At 41.8% G+C, this 24345-nt stretch overlaps 1 protein-coding gene across 37 annotated transcripts in view; it reads right to left on the bottom strand.

Moving 5' to 3' along the window:
- The window catches only part of ank3a (ankyrin 3a), a 302777-nt gene that overhangs the window by 143630 nt on the left and 134802 nt on the right, over positions 1–24345 (bottom strand). For 34 of the 37 annotated variants that reach the window (XM_034185576.1, XM_034185605.1, XM_034185606.1 and 31 more), the window contains exons 2-3: positions 1374–1475; positions 1098–1196 (exon numbers count right to left, since the gene is read on the bottom strand). In XM_034185576.1, coding sequence (XP_034041467.1) covers positions 1098–1196; positions 1374–1475 — 201 coding nt within the window. Of the gene's footprint in view, positions 1–1097; positions 1197–1373; positions 1476–1564; positions 1598–18783; positions 18947–19157; positions 19233–24345 lie in introns of those variants that run through there. The other 3 variants (XM_034185579.1, XM_034185575.1, XM_034185582.1) reach the window with 3 other exon arrangements.

The following is a 24345-nucleotide window of genomic DNA, read 5'->3' on the forward strand; positions in this document are numbered from 1 at the left end:
ACTGCTGCACATGCAGATTCGTCTACTCTCTGTCTGTAAGAGCAGCGCTGCACTGTGTCACACAACATGGAGCAGCGCACCCCCCTGGTCTTTTGTTGTTGCGCAGTCACGTGGATCAGCGGGGAGGAAATTCCTTATTCTTTGTATTATTTTCTTGTATTGTTCGACTTGAAAAAAAAAAGAACAAGTTTGAAACTGTTTACAATATTTGTTGTGGTGTGTTAGTTTTGCCTCTACTGTGGTTTGTCAGATCTCTAACCTCAGAAGATTGTTTTAATTTGCTTTAAGTTCTATTTTTTTACACTATTTATTTAAGAAACAACGTAGAGAAGTGCACTGAAGGGAAAAAATTCCTTATTTATGTATTATTTTATTGTACTGTTCGACTTGAAAAACAGAATAAGTCTGAAACTGTTTACAGTGTTTGTTGCGGTATGTTAATTTTGTTGTATTGTGGTTTGTCAGCCCTCTACCTCAGGAGATTTTGTTTTAACTTGTACTGAGTGATATTTTTTTAAACAAAAATGTTGATTGTGTTAATAACGCATTTTGTCGTCACGTACAATGTTTGGCGAAATTCTATCCTAGGTCTTTTGGATCCTTTGAATCTATGAAGCTTAAATATGAAAAAGTATCGGTATCGGTATCAATATTGGCGATACTGGGCCTGTATTTACTTGGTATCGGACCAATACCAAAATTCCCGGTATTGCCCACCTCTACAAAACATGCCATGCTGCACAGTAATATCTTGGCAAAATGTCAAGTACGTACTTTTTCAACACATACCATTTTCATTTGAGGGGAAAAAAAAGAAGAGAATGTTGAAATTCAGTGAGCCTTCACTCATCTGTGCTCATCAACCCTCTTTCCCCTATCAGCCATCATTCTGCAAATCTGGTGTTGTGTGATGTCTAAGTACTCAGAAAAACACATCCATCTTCACATTTATTACAAATTCCCCCTACATTTAATAATCATCTAGCCCCACCAAAAAAAAACAACAAAAAAAAAAACGCTTGAGAGCTGCCAGTGGATCCAAATATAGTCAGCCCTAACATCAGCTGAGCTGCTGTGGGTGCTGGGTTGGGCCTTACCTTTGTGGCTGCATCTACAGTGGCTCCAAGTTTCAACAGCTCAGCAACAACCTCCACATGCCCCTCCTTCGAGGCTAGATGAAGTGCATTCAGACCATTCTGACAAAGAAATGCATGCAACGGCGCTGGTGAGGTTCACGCACAAGGATATATTATAAAATAACACATTCTTAATGAGTGGGTTCAAAGGAAGTGCCGGTGTTTTTGGATATTCATCTGCAGCATTGTGATCGAAGCAAAACGAAGGACTGATGATAACATTCTGAGAAAACTCACCTGATTGCAAATATTGATCTCCACCCCAGACTTGATGTAGTCAAGGACCTTTTCTAGGTTCCCTGCCCGGGCAGCTCGCAGGTAACTGGCATTATTGTCAGACTGGAGAGAACAAAAAACATCAAGATGTTACATCAGCTCTGCATCAGTTACAGCACACACGCAAAAAAGCATCAACTGTGTCGTTGTACCAGGTAGAACTCTGTCATAGCTTCTTAGATAAACGATGAAACATCTTAAGGTTCAATAAAAGTAGTGGAAATGTCAAATAAGCCTGCTCTTAAATGCAAAAGTCAGAAAAGGCGATTCCACAAGAAAGTCAACATCGTGCTAAAAATATATGGCGTGTGATCCATTACATCCCTTTTATTCAGCTTTTAAAATCCAAAACAAAAAAATCCCCCAAAGGTAAGAAGGTCAGACAGTGGGTGGTCTTCAGAGTGAACGCTGCCTGCCCCTCTTCGATTTCGCGTTCATCAGTAGAGCGTGCAGCAGTCTACATGGCAGTGCTGAGGGGAGCAGAGCATCCTCTGTTCTGCTGGGCTGTCCTTTATTTCACAACAGAAATAGAGCTTTGCACACCAAAATAAAATGATGAGGCAAGCATTTTATGCCCCTATAACAAATGTGCTGTGCATGTGTGTGCGTGACAGAGAAAGTGTGGAGGTGGGGGGTGGAAAAAGAAGAGGGATGGAGGAAGCTGAAATGCTAGATAGAAGATAGAGCGGCTGTGTGTCTGTTCCTAGTGCATGTTTACTCTGAGAATTTTAATTTGGAGAAAACTTCCCACTGAGCATTTTGTAAACCGCGGCACAGATGCTGGAGGTAAAGAAGCTGCCTCGCTATAGAGGTCAAACACTAAATTCCCCCCCTCACCAAATGATCAAACGCTAAGACCTGCTAAATTTAGCCTTGCATTGGAAGACATTTCAGATCAACTCAGCAGAGCGAAGCGGTACGAGCGGTTATCCACCATCACACTCTGTCTCTTTCACTCCTGCCATCATATCTCTCCAGAAATAATTCCAATGAAAGAGGGATCAGAGCAAAGCAAAACATGCAACATTAGATTAATGCACAGATAAGCTGCATAAAAGTTTGTTTACATGCACTTAACATATGTGGAACACACAAAAAAGAACACCAACTCTTCCCGGCAGACTAAATGACTGGCAACCAAGTAATTTCCTGATAGTGAGTTATCGTCGCAGACAATCAGTCCACATTTAGAAATGTTTTCTTCTTTTTCCATCACACCAACACCAAATGGATTGTTTGGGGACAGACTGCAGCTAGTGATGTTTATTTTCCAATGGTCTATGGGGATTTAATGACAGCAGGCCAGGGCCTGAACCAGAATGACCACAAAACTGTAAACATGGGCCATGAAACAACAAAACATTTATAAATGAAAGGGTTCACAGGTCTGATACATACCCTATGGACTGTACAGGTCACAATATAAATGCACAAGTAAATATACATACTGTATGTCTGTAATGTTGCTTTTTGACTCTTTATGAATTCTGTCTGTCATGTCAATCAATTAAATATTTTGTTGATCAATATATGCTTTAGAATCATCCACCAAGGCTTTTTGGTTCCTGAGATATACAAAAAAAGGTATTTCTAAACCATTTTTCCTTGACCTTTAACCAAACTACTCTCAAACCTAATCAAGTCCAGACATCTATCCAAGTAATATTTCCACCAACTGTGATCCATCTCGAGTTCTTGGTTGTTGAGATATATATATATATATATATATATATATAAAGGTGTTTTCAAGATCATGTTTTCCTTGTACTTAACCCTCTGGGGTCTGAGGGCATTTTTTGGACAGTTCACTCACCTGGCATAAATGTTTTATTATTGCTGTTAACAGCTCTCCCTGCATCCCACAATCAAGTTTTATGTCTCTTTTTTTTCAGGACAATCTGTGCTTTCAGAATATATATGTTTTTGTTGTGTTTTATAAGTGTAATGAAGGTTTACAATAAAAAATAGGCAAGGAAAAAATAAAGTGAAATATTTTTCACACACATTTATTCAAAACACACAGCAAACTATAATAAACAACTGTTTTGACACTGTAGAAAGGTAATTTGAGGTCTTATGTGAAAGACTGTACAACAAAAAAGTTCAAACAATAAACACAAATGCACATTTTGAACAATATATACAAAATGGTCTATGCATTTTGTTGTCCATTCAATCAATCAATCAATTTTTTTATATAGCGCCAAATCACAACAAACAGTTGCCCCAAGGCGCTTTATATTGTAAGGCAAGGCCATACAATAATTATGTAAAACCCCAACGGTCAAAATGACCCCCTGTGAGCAAGCACTTGGCTACAGTGGGAAGGAAAAACTCCCTTTTAACAGGAAGAAACCTCCAGCAGAACCAGGCTCAGGGAGGGGCAGTCTTCTGCTGGGACTGGTTGGGGCTGAGGGAGAGAACCAGGAAAAAGACATGCTGTGGAGGGGAGCAGAGATCGATCACTAATGATTAAATGCAGAGTGGTGCATACAGAGCAAAAAGAGAAAGAAACAGTGCATCATGGGAACCCCCCAGCAGTCTACGTCTATAGCAGCATAACTAAGGGATGGTTCAGGGTCACCTGATCCAGCCCTAACTATAAGCTTTAGCAAAAAGGAAAGTTTTAAGCCTAATCTTAAAAGTAGAGAGGGTGTCTGTCTCCCTGATCTGAATTGGGAGCTGGTTCCACAGGAGAGGAGCCTGAAAGCTGAAGGCTCTGCCTCCCATTCTAATCTTACAAACCCTAGGAACTACAAGTAAGCCTGCAGTCTGAGAGCGAAGCGCTCTATTGGGGTGATATGGTACTACGAGGTCCCTAAGATAAGATGGGACCTGATTATTCAAAACCTTATAAGTAAGAAGAAGAATTTTAAATTCTATTCTAGAATTAACAGGAAGCCAATGAAGAGAGGCCAATATGGGTGAGATATGCTCTCTCCTTCTAGTCCCTGTCAGTACTCTAGCTGCAGCATTTTGAATTAACTGAAGGCTTTTTAGGGAACTTTTAGGACAACCTGATAATAATGAATTACAATAGTCCAGCCTAGAGGAAATAAATGCATGAATTAGTTTTTCAGCATCACTCTGAGACAAGACCTTTCTGATTTTAGAGATATTGCATAAATGCAAAAAAGCAGTCCTACATAAGATCAGCATAAGATCAACAAACTCAGGCTTTCTTTGTGTGGGCTGACTCGACAAAACCTAAAAAGGTGCTACCACAGCTAACTGGTCCCACATTTTATGTATTATAAGAGAGCATATAACACACCATTTGAAGTTTCTTGAATTTTAGCCAGGAGCAACAAGTTTTTATGCAGAGATAGCTGTGGCTGTGAGCTGCATGCTTTCAGTGTCAGAATGATGCTCTACACCCAGTGTCTTAGCTGTCAAGCAAATTATTACATGGTTTAGGGTTATGATTAGGGTTTACTGGTACTTTTTCTAACACGCTTACAAAGTTTGGAAATTTTAGCCACACTTCTCCTTCCAGACCAAGGCTCTACACGCTTCCAGAAACTCTGCACAGGAGCACAATTAGGATTTGGTCCAGGTCCCATTTAGGAATAAATCGGATTCACAAAATGTGCAGAATGCAAAAAAATGTTGGCAAATATATATATATATATAAAAAATATTTTTACAAAGTGTTCTGTAAGGCATAAAACACATACCCTTTTTTTAACATCCATGAGGGTTGGCAACTTATGTTGTGATATATAAATAAACTGAATAATAATGATTTACAATGAATAAACAAAGTACAAATAAAACATGCACACCAGCAGATGAAATTAAACAGCAGAAAGTAAGTTTTCATATTGCCTTCAAAGATTTAACTGAAGTGGACATTCTAATGTCAACAAGCAAACTGCTGCACAAGGTGTGAGCAGAGTAGACAAAAGGCCCTGAAGCCTGCTGACCTCTTTAACACTGAGGGCACAGTGTTATCTTGCCACCGATTCATATTTCACAATTCTGTAACACCTGGACCCTTAAATATCAGAAAAGCCTGAAATATGCTCTTAGAAGGAGCCGTTAAGAGTTCTTAAACTTTACAAATGATGGGGCAGATGTTGAAATTATACTCTACGGTAACACAAGTAGAAATCATTTTCTTCCTCAAACTGATGCTTAGGTCTGAAGTTCATCGGATCCTCCCGATCGCCTCAGACAGCATAAAAAAAAATTCCATTGATATGGTAAACAGTGCTTTATGCAGAGAAAGCAACAGAGTTATCCAGTAACATTCATATGCAAACTAGTGGAGCAATCCTGATAGTTACACACTCTTTGTTTGAGCACAGGAGATTGTCATCAGAGGCTCTCTGTCTGCTCCTGCTTTCACTGATCGCTGTGCGTAATGGCACAGGGCACACTGAGTATGTACTAATAGTATGTACTCTTTGGAGCACCCATGGGGCTCTTCAAACAGGCCAACTAGTAACATATCACTCCTGAAAACCATCTTTGGCTTTTCACGTGAGGTAAATCTGCTCTACGATTGGATTTTGGAAAACCATGTGACAGTGGACCAATTCCGATTGGACACTCACATTGTACACGTCATCACACAGCTTCTATGAGGCGTACAAAGATGGCCGACGGCTGGTTCAAAAGTCCTCTGAGTTAACTTTTCAGCACAAAAAAAAAACAACCAAAAAAGTAAATTTCTATCTCATATCATTAAAAAGCTATTTATAATTTAGTAAAGCTTGATCTCAGCCGTATACGTATACCACGGCGTCAGCCCCAGAGGGTTAACCTTTGACCAAACTACTCCAAAATGTAATCTCCTCTTGATACAAGTAATAGTTCCAGCACATTGGATGGAAATTTGTCCAGCCGTTATTGCGTTATCTTGTCCACAGACACATGGACACACACATGCTATTAAAAGCAATACCCAGCTATCGCTGCTTCGTTAATGCGCAGGGTAAAAATAAATGTCCTGCAAAGCTTTAGGCTTCCTAGAAAAAACAATATATACACACACAAAAAAATTATATATATATATATATATATATATATATATATATATATATATATATATATATATATATATATATATATATATATATATACACATTTTCTCCCCCAATTGGAGCCCACGGGTGGATGCTGGGCAGAGCAGCAGCAGTGACATAGGAGTTGGCAGCATTGACAGGCAGAGGTGGAGCTTGGAAACTGTTACATCTTAATTTATTTCATTAATATAGCGCCAAATCACAACAAGTTGCCTCAAGGCGCTTCACACAAGTATCTTAAATAGCCCGCCCAGTTCAGAGGGAGCGTTTTAGAGGATCACATGTAAATAATGTCTTTTAGTCAGAGGTATGTAGTAATTATGTGAATAAGGCGTGTTTGTGTACATGTAACATGCAGCTTGAGTTGTCTTCTAGAAGTAGGTCACAAATTCGCTTAGCATTTCATGCAACATTCTGTCTGAAGAGGGGATGATCAGATGCATGAGTGCATGGCTAATATTACATTTGTCGGAATGCCCACCCCTCCATATATTTTAATAAAATGTCAGACTTCATCACAAAAAAAGAAAAACAAATCACAAATAACTCATCCGTTTAGTGCCAGATGGTACCAGATCCATCCCTCCATCTGTGAAACTCTTGTATTGTACGAGGTCTATTAGAAAAATATCCGACCTTATTATTTTTTTCAAAAACCATATGGATTTGAATCACGTGTGATTGCGTCAGACAAGCTTGAACCCTCGTGCACATGCGTGAGTTATTCCACGCCTGTCGGTTGCGTTATTCGCCTGTGAGCAGGCTTTGAGTGAGGAGTGGTCCACCCCCTCGGCGGATTTTTATTGTCAGGAAATGGCGGAATGATTTGGGCTTTTCTTCCATTAGAGACTGGCAGCTGGAAACCATTCGAAAAATTTATCTGGCTTTCGGTGAACATTTTACGGGCTTCACAGAGAATAAGGACTGTTACTACAGCTTTAAGGACGGCTTTAAGGACAGCTTTAAGGACGGCTTTAAGGACGCTCGGCACGCTGCACTCTGTGCTGCCATCGAGAGCCACAAATCACCGGATCATTTCTAAACAGATGGCTCTGTGGAGCCGGACCGTCGTGTGCACTTTCTCTGGACAAGAGCTGGACATCAATGATTTTCTGGCAGATTTCACTTTTAACAAGAGATTTTGTCATGGAAAGCCGAGCGGAGGCTTCGCGCGTCACGACCAATTTGCTGATGGAGCGAGACAAAACCACCTCCGTTTTGGTCTCACATGACGGCTTTGAGATGGCGTTCAGACAGCTGTCGGTGGTTTTTCCATCGAGTGATTATCCGAGAAATTGTGGATGTGCCTGGACACGCCAGAACATGTCCCGTGAGGCTTCATCACAGCGCTGCTGTGCGCCATGCGGCACCGCCACGATGCGCGGAATTCCTCCGCACGTCTGTCTCAATGTGCTGAAGAAGTGCTGAAGTCCACGTATTTTCACAATTTCTGTGCTAGTCAGATGACGTCCCAGATAAAACACAGCGTCCAGTTTGGAAATGAACGGCACATTCCACTGTTACAGTTTTTGTCATGGAAAGAGGAGTGGAGGCTTCGCGCGTCACGGCGGTGCCACATGGCGCACAGCAACGCTGTGATGAAGCCTCACGGGACATGTTCTGGCATGTCCAGGCACATCCATAATTTCTTGGCTAATCACTCGATGGAAAAACCACCAACAGCTGTCTGAACGCCATCTCAAAGCCGTCCTGTGAGACCAAAATGGAGGTGGTTTTGTCTCGCTCCAGTAGCGAATCCATCGTGACGCGCGAAGCCTCCGCTCGGCTTTCCATTACAAAATCTATTGTTAAAAGTGAAATCTGCCGGAAAATGGTTGATGTCCAGATCTTGTGATAACCAGAGAAAGTACATACGACGGTCTCGGATCCACAGAGCCATCCATTTAGAAATGATCCGGTGGTTTGTGGCTCTCGATGGCGGCACGGAGCGCGGCACGGAGCGCGGCGCGCCGAGCGTCCTTAAAGCCGTCCTTAAAGCCGTCCTTAAAGCTGTAGTAACAGTTAGGGATTTGAATCGTTCAACAACTCACGATTCAATTTGATTCAGATTCTTGGGCTGATGATTCGATTCAGAATCGATTTTCGATTCAAAAGGCTCTGAGAAATAGTTATATTACTTAAAAATGTTTATGTTTAAGAAAATGCAGCTTTACAAGGTTAATCAAGTGATTCTAGATGTAAATTTACTTATCTGCTTTGCGCGTTCGGAGTTGGCTGACAGTTTAGCGAAGCGCTGGTCAGTAGTCAGCAGATACCGCTGCTCCGCTCCTTTTAGCTCCGGGTCATAGCGTAGCATGTGGGCTTGCGGAGTTTAAGTGTTTCCGAAGTACTTGACTTTCATTTTGCAGATTTTGCACACTGCATAAGTCATGTCAAGCTCCTTCTTACGCAGCAAATAATAAAATCCAAAATGCGCCCAAACATTTGCCTTCAGCAAAGGCGGTGCTGGCTGAATTAGCTCTTCGTCCGCCATGCTAAGCTACAGCCACTAAACTCCGCAGCTCACGAGTGTTTGAAGCACGCCGGATCACCCCCCTTGCTGGGATGCTGTAGTACAGAAGCCGTTGCCTGACAAACAGTACACGCAGCAAGTAAGCAAGAAAATGTTGAAAAAAATGCTTTTTAAAAATCGATTCTTGGACATTTTGGATGGATTCAGGATCGTAATAAATAAGAATCGCGATTCGGACGTGAATCGATTTTTTCCGACACCCCTAGTAACAGTTCTTATTCTCTGTGAAGCCCGTAAAATTTTCACCGAAAGCCAGATAAATTTTTCTAATGGTTTCCAGCTTCCAGTCTCTAACAGTTTCTGAAAAACGTCTGATGGAAAAAAAGCCCAAATCATTCCGCCATTTTTCTTGACAATGAAAATCCGTCGAGGGGGTGGAGCACTCCTCACTCAAAGCCTGCTCACAGGCGAATGACGCAACCGACAGGCGTGGAACAACTCACGCATGCGCACGAGGGTTCAAGCTTGTCTGACGCAATCACACGTGATTCAAATCCATATGGGTTTTGAAAAAAATAATAAGGTCGGATACTTTTCTAATAGACCTCGGAAATTCTCAATCGAGGTGTGTGTTCCAACCCGTGGAAACAGTGTGTAAAAAAGGGTCTGCCAATGAAGTAAAAATGTCTGAGTGTGCAATTCAGAAGAAAGATCAATCCTCTTAATCTAACAGTAATGGTCCAATCAGTGTAAATGAATAAGAGTGTAAAATCAGGGTATAGCTGGTCACACATATAATATAATAGGATTCTGTAATTCAATTTATTTATGAGGTTACCTGAGGTGACGTCACTTTTATGGCTAAAAATAGCTCTGAATCCATGTGCATTTTTCAGATGCTGTATGGCTAATTTTAATTTTAATCAACTACATTGGGACACGCACAAGTTAAAGAGTCGGAAGTAATGATTCATAATCTGGTATATAATTTTTTAAAAGATATTGCTGATTTGAGTTTGATATGCCCTTTAAGGTATTTAGGGTCTGAACTTCACATTAGACCAGGGATGGGCAATCATGTGCCATGAAGGGCCGAAGCACTGCAGGTTTTCCTTGCTACCAATCATCTCAGCAGGTGATTTCATTAATGTTCAGGTGTTTCAGCAGGTGATTTCATTGACAACCAGGTGTTTATGTTCAAGGGAGAAGCTCATCAGCAACCCACCTGCTGAGGTGATTGGTTGCAAGGAAAACATGCAGTGTCTCGGCCCTCGTTGCCCACCCCTGCATTAGACTGAAGTCGTCTGGGTCTCTTCATGAACAATGTGCTTCATTGTGACATTTTAACTCAGTTAGTCTTAAGTGAGCCAACAGATATTTCAACTCACTGGACCTCTTCTCCGATACCTCTTTTGTACGTCTCATATCGTCTCCCCGTGATTCATAGTGACTTACTGGTGTTTGTTTCTAAGTGGTTCCCTGCAGGAGTCTGAACAATATCTATTGGATGAGAAAGCGTGCATGTAAGCACAGAAGCTGGAATGATGTGAGCAGTGTGTGTGGGCGTGCATGTTTGTATGCTGGTGCAGTCCATCATTTATTTTGTATTGCAGAACCAATTTTCATCCCTGGTGAGCCCAAAGGTAAGAAGGTCAGGTGTGGCTTCTTTAAGTGCCACCAAATGGTTCACCCCTCGCTAAAACCTCAGGCACATACAGGTTACGCTGCCGTGACACCACTCAGTGATTTATGCCATTAAATCTTACACGAGTGGAATGGCACACAGCAAATTTACAGTCTTTTGACAATGTAGTGCAGCCATTTAAAACAGTTTGCTAAACAATGTGCAGAAATAAGTGAAGAACCAAAGCAATCCCTGTGGATAAATTCACTCTGATCTAGCTGAAATCCCCAAAATAAAAAATGTTTAATAAATATTTTTGTAAATGTATAACATTAAATTAGTGAAGTATATAAATTCTCCCAAATAACAACAGCTAACTATTTTCATGTTTGATTTAGCCATAGTATTTATGAAATATAAGTTTAAAACATATTTCTGTGGCGGACATGCAACATGTAATGGACATAATTCACCATACCGAGTGTGTTTCCTGTTTGATATGTGGCAACACATCCAGGTGTAGAGGGAGATGAGGCTCCGTTAACAGCCAAGACTCAAGCTAGCACCCACAGACACCCAACCAATGGACAACACCTGTAGCAGACCGTGCCGGTCTCAAATTGGCCCAGCCACACCAAGCGGTGCAACTCAACAACCTGATGGATGACACGTGGAGCAGAAACTGATGGAACAACTGTGGCGCAAAGTGCCGGTGTCATACAGGGACTTTTCTTCAGCTACAATAAGGAATTAAAGTATTTTCAGACGTCATTTTTGAAAATCAGGAGTCTTTGTATGGATACTTTTTGTCAGACTGTGATGAAGAATCTCACTGAAACGAATAGGTAAGACTTTATATTTATTCCCTGTGTGATGGTTTAATATGTGAAACAGTCTGTTCGCATGAGAACCGCAGCTTTCAGCCAAATAATGGCCAGGATTATTGGACATATTTTGACTTATGAGTAAATTAAAGACATGTGTGCCAACAATCACATAACTTACTTACAACCTATGTCCCCCATGTGCAGGGTGCATGAGTCATATGCTGGCACGTGTTGAACAGTTTCAGCAATCCCAAAATTTTTCAAGGTTGCTTGGCATATTACGACGTATATCAGCATGCTTCTACGTGCTCTTAACTTACACAAAACTTATCCATAACATATTAAACGTATGCCAGCGTATGCCAGTGTTTTTTAATACAGTTGGCATATGCTGGCTAAATCGTCAAGGTGTGACAGGCCCTTTATGTCTTAAAATATCTTACACTAAGAAGTTAGAAAAAGATTCACCCCCAGTACAGTTGTCATAAAGGAAGAAATGATCTATTGAGACCAAAATGTTTTTTTGTACTAGGCTTATTTCTGCTCTAACATTGGACAGTATAACATGGACTCCAAAGGGAATGTCCTCTGTTTTGGAGCCAGCCTCAGGCAGCCAGTCAAGGAACTGCAATTTTACGCCATTGAAGTTTACTGCTTTGTTGGACGTGACGCGTCAACGTGAACATGATAAATCAACATGACACATTCTTTTGGTGATAGCCACATAACATGATGTTCACTGGCATCACATAATGAAATGCTAATGGGCTAACAACAACATGACAACTCACTAGTGTCACATAATGCCATGCTAATAGGGTAATCTCAGCAAGAAACTTGCTAGCATCGCAAAATGTGATGCTAACAGGCTAATGTTAGCATGAACGGTTCCAATGGACTAATGTTAGCATGAAAACACAGTAGCTACATATACACAATGCTAACAGGCTAACTTTTAAATAAGAAACTCACTAGTGTCACACAATGTGATGCTAACAGGGTAATGTTAGCATGAGTCTCCATTGAGAGCAATGGGATCTATAATGTGCTTTTAAAAAAATCTCCTTAGAATTACAATTTTGCTTAAAGTTTTCAGCCAATTTTACATGTTGCTTGAAACAAAAAAAACACTACAGTATGTGTGTGGTTTCTGAGTTTTTCGCCAGACATACAAACATATAACAGACACACAACTTTGGGCCTTAGAAAATTGTGCTCTAGCTTTGCCCATCTCTCTTTAAAAATTGTTGCATCTCCAATAGTACTCAGTTAAAGGGGTCATATTGGCCAAAATCTGTTTGAATCTATTTCTTACAGATACACATGGGGATATTCATAGTAAACATCCCAAAAGTCATGCATTACTTTGACTGTATGTGCAGAAATTGTGTTCAAAATAAAATCCAGATGGGAAATAGTTTGTTTTACACTTCTATGGCATACGCAACAGAAGCTCAGCTCTGGATTACTGCCTGCTCCATGAGACAAGCACGCTGAGCCAGTGTGCTGTCTGTGTGATACAGTACAATACCTACTACAGTCTCTGGAAGCAACAACGTCTTCTTAAAGGGCGAAGGGACGTGACAAGCAACAGCTCACAGCAGCAGCAGGTGTTTTCTTGGTGATTTTATTTTAATAGGGTGCATCACTTCAGAAACATCTTTCTCTGCAACCAAATGTACTTTTATTTACATTATTTTTAGGACAGTTATATTTTTATATACTCACATTGTATGCACTATATTTTTGTTTTATTGTCATGTCTGAGTATATGTTGTTCTGTAGCTGCTAAAGCAGTTTCGTACAAGAAAAATTTACCCGTGGGGACAATAAAGTATATATGATTTGATTAAATCCCGGCTGTCCTTGGAATTGAATGTGGCACAGCGCCACAAGGACATTTGAAACAGTCAGACACAATCTGGGATCTAACCCAACAAGCCCTCGGCGAGCAGATAACGCAGTCTAATAGCTGCTCTATAATCTGTTGTACAAACTCAGTTACAGGTGGCCACCTCAGGATGTTTTGGCTACAAACCTTAATATGTGTTTCTAAGACACCAGGGGGCTCACCAAAACTGTAGAATCGCGGCTAATACTGTGTGTATGCACAAATCCAGAAATGTGCATACACATTCTTGTTTTACTAGAATTATAACACCATTCTCCTTTTGTAAGTCTCAATCACTGTGAAATTGTATGCATGAGCAGGAGCCTGCTTTACACCCCCATCTTTTGCCATGAATGGATGTAGACTCACCCTCAAATAATAATTTGCACATAAAACATCTCTCTGTGTATGTGTGCTCTAAACCCATTCATACATCATATTAAGAAGAAGGCTGAAAAATTTAGAAAGGTAAGTCTCTTCAGCTGCTCCTTTGTTTCCACTCAGGGTCACCATCGCAGATTGAAGGTGGATCTGCATATTGATTTGGCACAAGTTTTACACCAGATGCCTTTACTGACACACTCTACAATTAGTGGGAACCTTCCACACTAAAAATGACACGCACTAACCACTTGGCCACTACCCCTGTGCTAACAAAATGTCATCACATGCGCAATTATTTACAATGCTGTTTGTGAAAGGCAAACTGTAAACCTGTTTTAGAACATTGTTCCTGCATCTGTATCAAAAGGAAGGAAACACTGACACCTGCTGGATGGTTTGTGAATGTGCATCCATATAAAATTATTTAATTTCCACTACACCATAAAAGACTTGATTGGCTCTTTTTTTTTTTTTTTTTTTTAGCAGCTTTCTAATTGTTATGCAGTATTTTTATATTTTCCCCTCTGCCTGACACGTCGTTGTCACTCGGAGGAGACAGTAAGTTCATCCCATAATGCTTTGTACTGGAACCCAGAGATCCACGTGTCCAACCCTCCATCCTGTCTACCTCCAACACCAACGATTGTGAAGCATTTAAATGAAGCATTACACAGGAGGAGGCGAGAGATTAGTTGGAGAAATATCATTAAAGAGCTACAGATCACAGATTAAAGAAAATGAGGTCGTTAAAGACTAAGTTAAGCCTGGAGGACAGCATTAATTTAATGTAGGAACAGAGGATAAGAGAGCAAACAAGAAAAAGAGATGGCCAAATCTGACACATGATAACTGCAAAAGATGGGATTTATAGCATCATTCCCAGTTACAGATTCACAGAGCAGCTAATTCCTTGGTATGTTACTGTAAAAATGACAATCATCCATATATTCAGTTTCTTTAAACATGCGCTCTGGTCACTGACGAGTGTCACATACTACTCTGTAAGAGACGGCAAAAATGACATCATAGTGTAGTGCTTTCAATTTAAGTGCTGAAGTACACATAAAATAATATCAAAAAAAGTGTTTTCAAAATATTTACAAAATTAAAACAATTAAAATTCAGCTGAACACAATAATATTTTACTGTATTAATTATTTCAGCAATAAGAGCAATTTCTTGTGCTTTTTTTGTGTGTGTGCTTGATTTGGTACAAGTCCCCCAGTTTCCATAGCAACCATGAGACAGACATTGTTTTTGCCCTGCACTACGATCAACTGAGGATGCTCCTCCTGCTCACATAACAGCAGATCTATTCATTTGTTTATTAATTTTGAATGCGACTATAACTAAAAACTCATGTTCTCCTTTTCAAAAAACTATACAATAAAAAATACAGATATAAATTTTTCATCGAAAATTATCGGCACCCTTTGATAAATTTACAGAAAGTAAAGTTTTCTTCAGAAAGCCAGTTTTTTTTAGACAAGTCAGGAGATAGATACATTTCCAAGTCACCGAACATGTTTTGGAGTTTACATTTACAGTCATGAAGAAATAAGAATAGTATGTTACTGTATGGTCAGTCTGTCTGGAGCAGACGGTTCTCAAAAACTGAGTGAATATTGAAGAAGGAGGTGAGTGAGGGAAGCCATCAAGACACCCAGGACCATTCTGAAGGTTATATATCGCTCTGTGGCTGCAACTCTCCAGGACTGGTTGTCTAGTAGAGAAAAGCAGAGAAGGACTTTCTTAAAAAGAAGACACTTGACCTCTAACAGGTTGATGTATGGAGGCATGTTGGGTTGGAAATGCAGGACTGTTTTTTATTATTACAAAGTTTACACTTGGACGGTGTGGACAGAGACGCATATCTCTGGACTGACAGACCGAGGTGATGCCACTGTGGTGAGAAACACGCTCCACACTGTGTCACTGCCACATACGATATGAGGAGAGATACATCAATGAATCAGTGTGCAGTTAACACACAAACACAACATGTTGAGGTCAGTACTTTCTGTCCTTGTTGAACAGCATGAGCTTACAAGAGGCTCAGACCAGAGACTTAGACCAGTATTGTGCCACTTTATCCCTGATCTCCTGACAGCACAAAACACACAGAGCTCCACAAACACAAAGTCAGGAAGTGGATTAAGCAGCAGCCCACTGGTGCCAAACACCATCAACACACCCACTTGTTTTTTATACAATCAACAATCAATCATTTAGTTATATAGCCAAAAGGAGATCTAAGTGCTTCACAGTAAAATCAAGGAAAATAAAATCACAAGAATAAAGTCAAATATACACTAGAATTAAAAAGGCACATAAAAACAAAACATGTCACGGTGCCTCGAGGTATTTAAATCTATTTCAAATAAATAAGTCTTGAGCTTTGATTTAAAAAGTGTTATGTCAGAACTGTTTATAAATCAGGAGGTAACTTGTTCCTCACTTTGGGGCCAGCTACCGCAAAAAACACAATCACCCCAGAGTTTATATATTGACCTTGGAACTTCAAAATAAATTTGACCAGAGGACCACAATCCTCTACTGTAAGTGTGGAGGGATAAGTTTCAGACAAGATGTGTTGTGTGTTGGGGGGGGTTTGGCTGGCCAAGATATTGTTTGTGTGTTTTGTGTATACTTCGGGTGGATTGTGGGGGGCGTGTCTGAGGCTGTGATGATGGATGAAGCATCTCTCACCCTCCACTGTCATCATGCCAACCCCATGCACCCGATGAGCAGTTCATGTGCAGATCTAGAGGATTACCAGCTGAAGAGGATGCACCTGATGAGCAGTTCACGTGCAGAACTAAAGGACTTCCAGCTGAAGTAGATATCCTAATGATGTACTACATTTAAGCCATGACTGCTCTGTGTAAGGTGCTGGGGACTCAACCTTGTTACTTCTGTGTGACGACCGTTTGTCCAACACTGTGACGCCGAGGATCGCTCCAGGTTTGACGCACCGTGCCTGTTAAGGAGAAGGGTGAGGGACACGCTCCATCAGCACACCTCAGAGGCGCTGTCCGATTCATTAACCACCTGGGGGGTGCCGGTGGGAATTTCTGGGTCCAGAACTGTCGGGCTCCAATCCCTTGGGCGCTAGGAAGAGCGCGTCGTCCTCCACCCCGCCAGGCCGTTAATTCACCTTTTGTTTATATATAGCACTTGTAAAATAAATCTGTTTTCTGGAACCGCTCTCTGTTTATTTAGCGCTGGGTCCTTGTCAGACACTGGTTCGCTCCTCTGACCCGCGTCAGCACATAACAAGATGTGCAAAGCCATTTAATGGCTTTAAAAACAAACATTAAAATCTTAAGCATCGATTGTAAAATGAACAGACAACCAGTAGAGTGATTAACGTACTGCATAAAGTACATTACAGTAATCAAGTCTGGAGCTGATGAAAGCATGAATGGCCATCTCAAGATCATGTCTACCATCCCCAGCTTCTTTGATAAAACTGTATCAATCAGCGTTTGTTGTTTTAGCTGTCTATTAAAGTATATTAGAGTTGAAAGCAAAATAATATGAGTATATTCGGCAAGGTTGTCTGAGCCAGTTAGTCAGTCAGTCAGTCAGTAGTCAGTCAATGAGTCAAGCAGTGACTCGGGGAGTCAGTCAGTCAGTCAGTCAGTGAGTGAGTCCGCAAAATTTCTGTAACTCCATAAATACTACTGCATATTCACCTCTGATATTTTGGGTTCTAGTAAATGCAGGTGAGGACCGCATATTGTATCTACACTGGAAAGACTCTCGGCGACATCATCCATAGGTTTTATTAAAGTTTGAATGTCAAATCGGATGGCTGTAGAAGTCATTATCTTGATAGCACCTGACTCAGCCTATCTCCCAGCCAACCTATAAATGGTAAAGAACTACAGCTTGGACAAGATTCACATGATCTGTGTGGAACAAATAAAGCCTGAACATGGTCCCATCTTGTAGTTACCAAGCAAGCAAAAGCTACCATGCTATCAGGGTAACTTTGGTTCATATATTTGTTAAATGCATATTTTCATTTTCATCACGGGTGGCTTGAGTGCTGCGCTGGTATTAAAAACTATGACTTTCAGCTTTAATTCACTGGGCATCATCGTGGCCTTCTCCACATACTGAGGTCCTGCATGATCCAGCATACATAGAGAAATGTGCCAAGTGGACAAAATCTTGTATTTGATGCTCCCTCTAAATGCAAGTGATACATCTCATCTAAATCTCCTCATGTAGCATTCCAGGGGTGCCAAAGGAGCCTCTGAAAAGATCTCTCACCTTATATCACTGGTTAGCGTCCAAGTCTCTCAACCATACTGTAAGACAGAAAGCACCAGGACCCAGAAGACTTGGATCTTCATTCTCCTACAAAGATATTGGCATTGCCAAACACCTCTGTCCAGCAACCTCATGACTCAGCAAACACTTGCAGGGCATTTCTAGATCTCAAGACTGAATACACAGAGTCATGAATGTTACTAAAGATATGTGAATGGCTCTGCAAGTTCACCACCTCCACCGCATACAAATACACTTCAAGTCATTGAAAGCCTGGATGTTAGTCTTGATCCAGGACAACTGCAAACCCCGATATGCTGATTCCTCACTCAGCATCTCCAACACTGCAATCAGTGCATCCATTGATTCCACAAAGATCACATTGTCCATGAAGTCAAGGTCAGTAAACTTTCCTCGCCAACAAAAACACCTAAGTCAGTGGTTTCTGCAACCCCATCCAACACCTCGTACATGTAAGCATTGAATAGTATAAGAACCAGAACATGCCCCTGAGGAACACCAGTTTTGAGCGTCACTTGTTCACTTCTTGGAAATCCCACCAGAGAACATCTCGCTCAACTTTGCTTTGCAAAAATTGACACAGGCTGCAAAGAAACACTGCTTATATTCACGCTTGCATTCAGTGAGTTGGAACTACTAATTATGGAGCTGACTGTAAATACTCAAACAGCGACTGCACACCTGATTGCAAGAATGACTGAGAAATACTTTATGACATATGAGTAGTTTGGTGCACTCCTGAGCCCACAGTGTCAACCGCAACCGCACCTGCTGCACTCACTGAAATCATTCAACGCCATGTGAAAGAGAAGTAGACACTGAAATCTTGCCACTACTCACTGTTATTTGGAAGACGGCGCCTTCTTCCACAGCCATGTCCTTTTCTACTTCGCTCTTTCTTTCTCGGGAGTGAAATCTGAGCTCAGAGTGGCCAAACATTCATTTGTACAGTCCGTCATTAACCTCATGTGCATCCATCCCATTCAGTGAGTGGGTCAGAAAAACAAAAGCACACAATAGGTGCGTCCGATGGCGTGCACACAGATGCTGAGATGGACTGATGGAGACTGTACAAAGCGCCTGTAGTCTTTTACGCCATTTCCAAATCCCCCTGCTCTCATAAATCTCTGTTGCCTCTCACAAACTGGCCTTGGCCCTGGAACCCACCTTGGACAGCGTGGGTGGTGCAGAAAACTCCCCACCCCCCGACTCACCGTATCAGCTGAGACTACTCCTCCTGCCATCCCCAGCTTCTTTTTCTTCTTCACCTTCATTTAGGGTCAGCGTGATCTCTGACGTGAACTGTTGGAGAGTGTAAGCAGCTGAAAATAGCAGCTGAAACAAACACTTGGTGAAATGAATGGAGTGGGATATTTCTCCACCACCACCTTTATCCCTCTCTTTCTCCCACCCACTCGTTCTCCCCATCACCTCCCTTATTCTCTTCATTCTATTTCCTAGCATTGTCCCACTAAACAAACAGGAACGCGTGTGCATGCGTGCGTGGGTTTGCTCGACCTGAATGTGTGGTTGTTTTTTTTTTGTTTTCGCCTGCAGGCTTTACTACACAACAATAAAGCCAGATGCTATTTCAAGGCGAGCAGCCCCCTGACAGCTTAACAGCGGATTAGGAGCTTTCCTTTGGTATTAGGGACACCCTCTGTCCGCCCAACTCTCACCCGTCTGTAGACACGCCCCCACTACAGTCAGTGGAGCTGAGGATCAGCACCAGCTATTTCTCCTCACACATTGTCCCAGCTGCTGCTCTGCACTAGGATCCCCGGGAATGATGTGGATTTGATCGGCATCTACTCGTTCAAAATGTAAAATTCCTTAGAAGTTAATGCTACAGTGTGCAGGATTTAGTGTCACCTAGTGGTCAGGTTGCAGACTGCATTATACCGTCCGTAATGATTTTATTTCCCTTCATGTTTTTGCTTCGCTGGTGACAGGGATTAATGCTCCCTCCCTCTTGTCTTAAGCAACACGTATGATCCTCCATTTCACAAAAATGAGCATTTTCAAACATGCTAACCTGCATGAGCAACCAGCAGCTAGTGTACAGGGGAGCAACCACTGACTCCTCTTCTTTTTCCGTCAGTCTTCCAACCGCACTGTGAGTTTGTTGCTGCAGGTAATTTATACATTAATGAAGAGAACATTCTTATCTTGGAGGAACACACACCCACACCCACACCCACACCCACACACACACACACACACACACACACACACACACACACACACACACACACACACACACACACACACATGCACACACACACACACACAACAGAAGAGGGTTGTTATGCTTTGTTTTCACCATTAACTAGCAAAACACTTTCTGGTCGCTGGCAGAGCACCAGTAACCAGGACCTGGGCACTGCCAAAGCAGTTTGGAGGTTCACACATCCTTCTGTCCATCCATCTGCTCCGCTGAGATTCTTCCAGGACTGGAGCGTGTGAGACCTACAGGGAATTTTGGAAACCCAAATTCTGGAGAATGTTCCTTCTAATACTGAACAGGCTCGGTTGACAAACCTTCCAATTCCATTTTCTGAGACTCTGCTGCTCTTTGCCATTTGAATGTTGAGTCATCGGCCATTGCGACTAGTAAGTCCCTTCGGATTCTGCCTTGTTCGACAGCAGATCAGCGATGGATCTGCATGTTGATTTGGCACAAGTTTTAAGTTTTCCAGCTGCAACTCCACATTACATGCAGAATGGGCAGGGGTGGTCTTGAACCAGGAACCTTCTGTACTGGACTACTGAGCTCTATTTGTGCATGGATGCTTAGCTACAACATTACTGTCTGTGCAAGTGTGGCAACTCTTTATTGTGCTTTGTTTTATTTGTTATTTTGTTATTGGTAGTATTGCCAGAGCAGATGGTTACTCCACTGAGTCTGGTCTGCTTGAAGTTTCTTCCTGTAAAAAAAAAAAAAAAAAAAAAAAGCCGAGGGAGTTTTTCCTTACCATGGTTGCCAATGTGCTTGCAGGGGGGGGGTAAGGTTAGACTTATTCTTCTGATGTGCCTTGGTGCACTTACAGTAGTGTTCAGAATAATAGTAGTGCTATGTGACTAAAAAGATTAATCCAGGTTTTGAGTATATTTCCTATTGTTACATGGGAAACAAGATACCAGTAGATTCTCACAAATCCAACAAGACCAAGCATTCATGATATGCACACTCTTAAGGCTATGAAATTGGGCTATTAGTAAAAAAAAGTAGAAAAGGGGGTGTTCACAATAATAGTAGCATCTGCTGTTGATGCTACAACCTCAAAACTATTATGTTCAAACTGCTTTTTTAGCAATCCTGTGAATCACTAAACTAGTATTTAGTTGTATAACCACAGTTTTTCATGATTTCTTCACATCTGCGAGGCATTAATTTTGTTGGTTTGGAACCAAGATTTTGCTCGTTTACTAGTGTGCTTGGGATCATTGTCTTGTTGAAACACCCATTTCAAGGGCATGTCCTCTTCAGCATAAGGCAGCATGACTTCTTCAAGTATTGTGACATATCCAAACTGATCCATGATACCTGGTATGCAATATATAGGCCCAACACCATAGTAGGAGAAACATGCCCATATCATGATGCTTGCACCACCATGCTTCACTGTCTTCACTGTGAATACCACACACTACTATCACTGACACTACTATTATTGTGAACACCCCCTTTTCTACTTTTTTTTACTAATAGCCCAATTTCATAGCCTTATGAGTGTGCATATCATGAATGTTGGTCTTGTTGGATTTGTGAGAATCTACTGAATCTGTTGTATGGCTGGGGGTGCCTGGCTGTCTTCTGTTTCTGTCTTTTGTTTTTCCTTCCAGGTGGCACGCGTTTAGGACTGAGTGGCTGTGTGGCTGAGTTATCAGGACCTCACCCTGATCACCTGAGGATGATCATGTGCAGCTCATCAGGACTCACAGCTGTGGTGCATCTACATGGATTGGGGCATGGTGGCATTTAAGTCTGGAGTACACAGTGTGTATTTGCCAGAGACTCGACCTTGTGACCAGACGGGTGAGATCGTCGTCTTGAGAGCCATCTCATCATTATGGATGCAGAGACCGTCCAGGTTTGATGCTATGGTCTGTGAAAGAGGAGGGGGTGAGGTCTCACGCTCGTCAGCACACTTCCTGAGGTACGTTAGGTTTTGTGACTAACATTAGTACAGTCAGTAAATGTGGTGTCCCTCACACCTTATTATATTGAGCTGTTATGTTAGTCGTTTAATCAGCTTCCACTGCAGTTGAGAATGTGAACTGGGTGTTCCATGCCTGCAGGGTGGGAAGCTGATTAGTGATTAAGCCAGGAAGTGTTTGCTGTTTATGTACACCTTTGAGTGGTCTCTCTGTGTGTGGAGTGTGGACTCACATGATGGTTTCTTCTTTCACAGACTCGGTTTGTCGCGGCCACCTGGGGGGTGTCGGCGGGGTCCTTGGGTCCGAACTGTTTTCTGGCACTCATTTGTTTGTAATCAGCACGTCACTGTTATGTCATTAAATTCAGTTATCCTTTGTACCGTGCTCTGCTTATTTCATACTGGGTCCTTCAAACGCTGGTCGGTTCTCCGTCCTGCGTCCGACACATAACAGAATCTACTGGTACCTTGTTTCCCATGTAACAATAAGAAATATACTCAAAACTTGGATTAATCTTTTTAGTCACATAGCACTACTATTATTCTGAAAACTACTGTATGTTGTGATTTAGCACTGTATAAATAAACAGAATTGAATTGAATTTCCTCCTCCACTCAGGAGGAGCTCGGAGTCGAGCCACTGCTCCTCCACGTTGAAAGGAGTCAGTTGCGGTGGCTTGGGCATCTTTTCTGGATGGCCCCTGGATGCCTCGCTGAAGAGGTGTTCCTTGCATGTCCCATTGGGAGGAGGCCCCGGGGAAGACCCAGGACACGCTGGAGGGACTACATCTCTCGGCTGGCTTGAGAACGCCTTGGGGTTCCCCCGGAGGAGCTGGGGGAGGTGTGTGTGGATTGGGAGGTCTGGGCGGCTTTGCTTGAGCTGCTGCCCCCGCGACCCGACTCCGGATAAAGCGGAAGAAAATGGATGGATGGATGGATGGATGAATTGAATTTCCATCTCCCTGGGTAAAAAAGCAAATGGAAAACCCATATCTAGGAAAAAGTTCATTTTGAAATGCAAATCACATCAGCATCCCACCAATAAGTTATCAAGGATCCAGCTGTTCTGTCAGCACTGCACACAGTCACATGGAACCATCGGCTTTCATATCCTGTCACTATTCCGGGGTCGTGGCGCCATTTGTATTATGCCGATTCGCCATCTGTGGTCATATGAGGAACAAAGAGGAGCGAGAGTCAAAACATTCCAAAAAGAGAGCGAGAAGTGAGGGCTAACAGAGGGAGTAGCAGATGTTCTGGACCATATGATGACACTGGACTGGTGGATCACCAAACTGTCTGGTCATACTGCAGAGAACAGCCTGCCTTAATACAGCCGGGTTGCCATGACTACTGGAGAGCTTGCAACAGCAGAGGAAGACAGTCAAGCCTACTGAGACACCCCCCCCCACAGTGCCCCCCCCAAAATCATCCTTTAGACACAGTTGTGTTTGAGCACCTGTCAATCAGAAAATACAATGCTTGACATAAGCTAGCATCTGCACATCCGTCAGTATGTAACACCTTAATTTAAAAGTAACATGGCACACTATGATGAATGAAAAAGAAGCCAGTCTTAGGTCTGAGTTTACGCCTGGTTTTGTACATGTTACAGCATACAAAAATAGTCCCAACTGTTCCCTTTGCAGGGAATAAGATTAGGGGAATACCCAGTGACATCATGAGGAAATCCCAACAACAAAGACAAACATAGCGATCAATCCCGTGTGGCTAGACTGAAAATGTGTCCATTTTGTGGCACAATAACATGCGATAATGTAGACATACAGGCAAAAATATCATGTATATTTCTTGATATTTCGCACTTTTATTTGGAGAAAAGACCTCATCAAACCTCTTTCCTCTGACATTCAATGGAAACATATCAGCTGTAAAGTAAGTCCCTTCAGCTGATCCCTTGTTTTTCCACTCAGGGTCCCCACAGCAAATCTGAGTTGGATCTGTATGTTGAATTGGCACAAGTTTTACACTGGATGCCCTTTGTGATGCAACTCAACACTGAGAAATGGAGAAATGTGGCAGGGTGGGTTTTGAACTGGGAACCTTCTGCACTGAAACCAAGCGCACTAACCATGTAACCATCAGCTGTCTTTATGCAAATTTTATGGCCTGTGTGAGTGCTCACAGAAACATGGTTATAGGAACAGACTTCATATAATTGTATATATAACATTTAAAGGTTAATTTTCTTTAGGTTGGATATTTTTGTGGTGGCATTTCT

This window comes from Thalassophryne amazonica, chromosome 13 (assembly GCF_902500255.1).
Source record: "Thalassophryne amazonica chromosome 13, fThaAma1.1, whole genome shotgun sequence".
Taxonomy (NCBI): Eukaryota; Metazoa; Chordata; class Actinopteri; order Batrachoidiformes; family Batrachoididae; genus Thalassophryne; species Thalassophryne amazonica.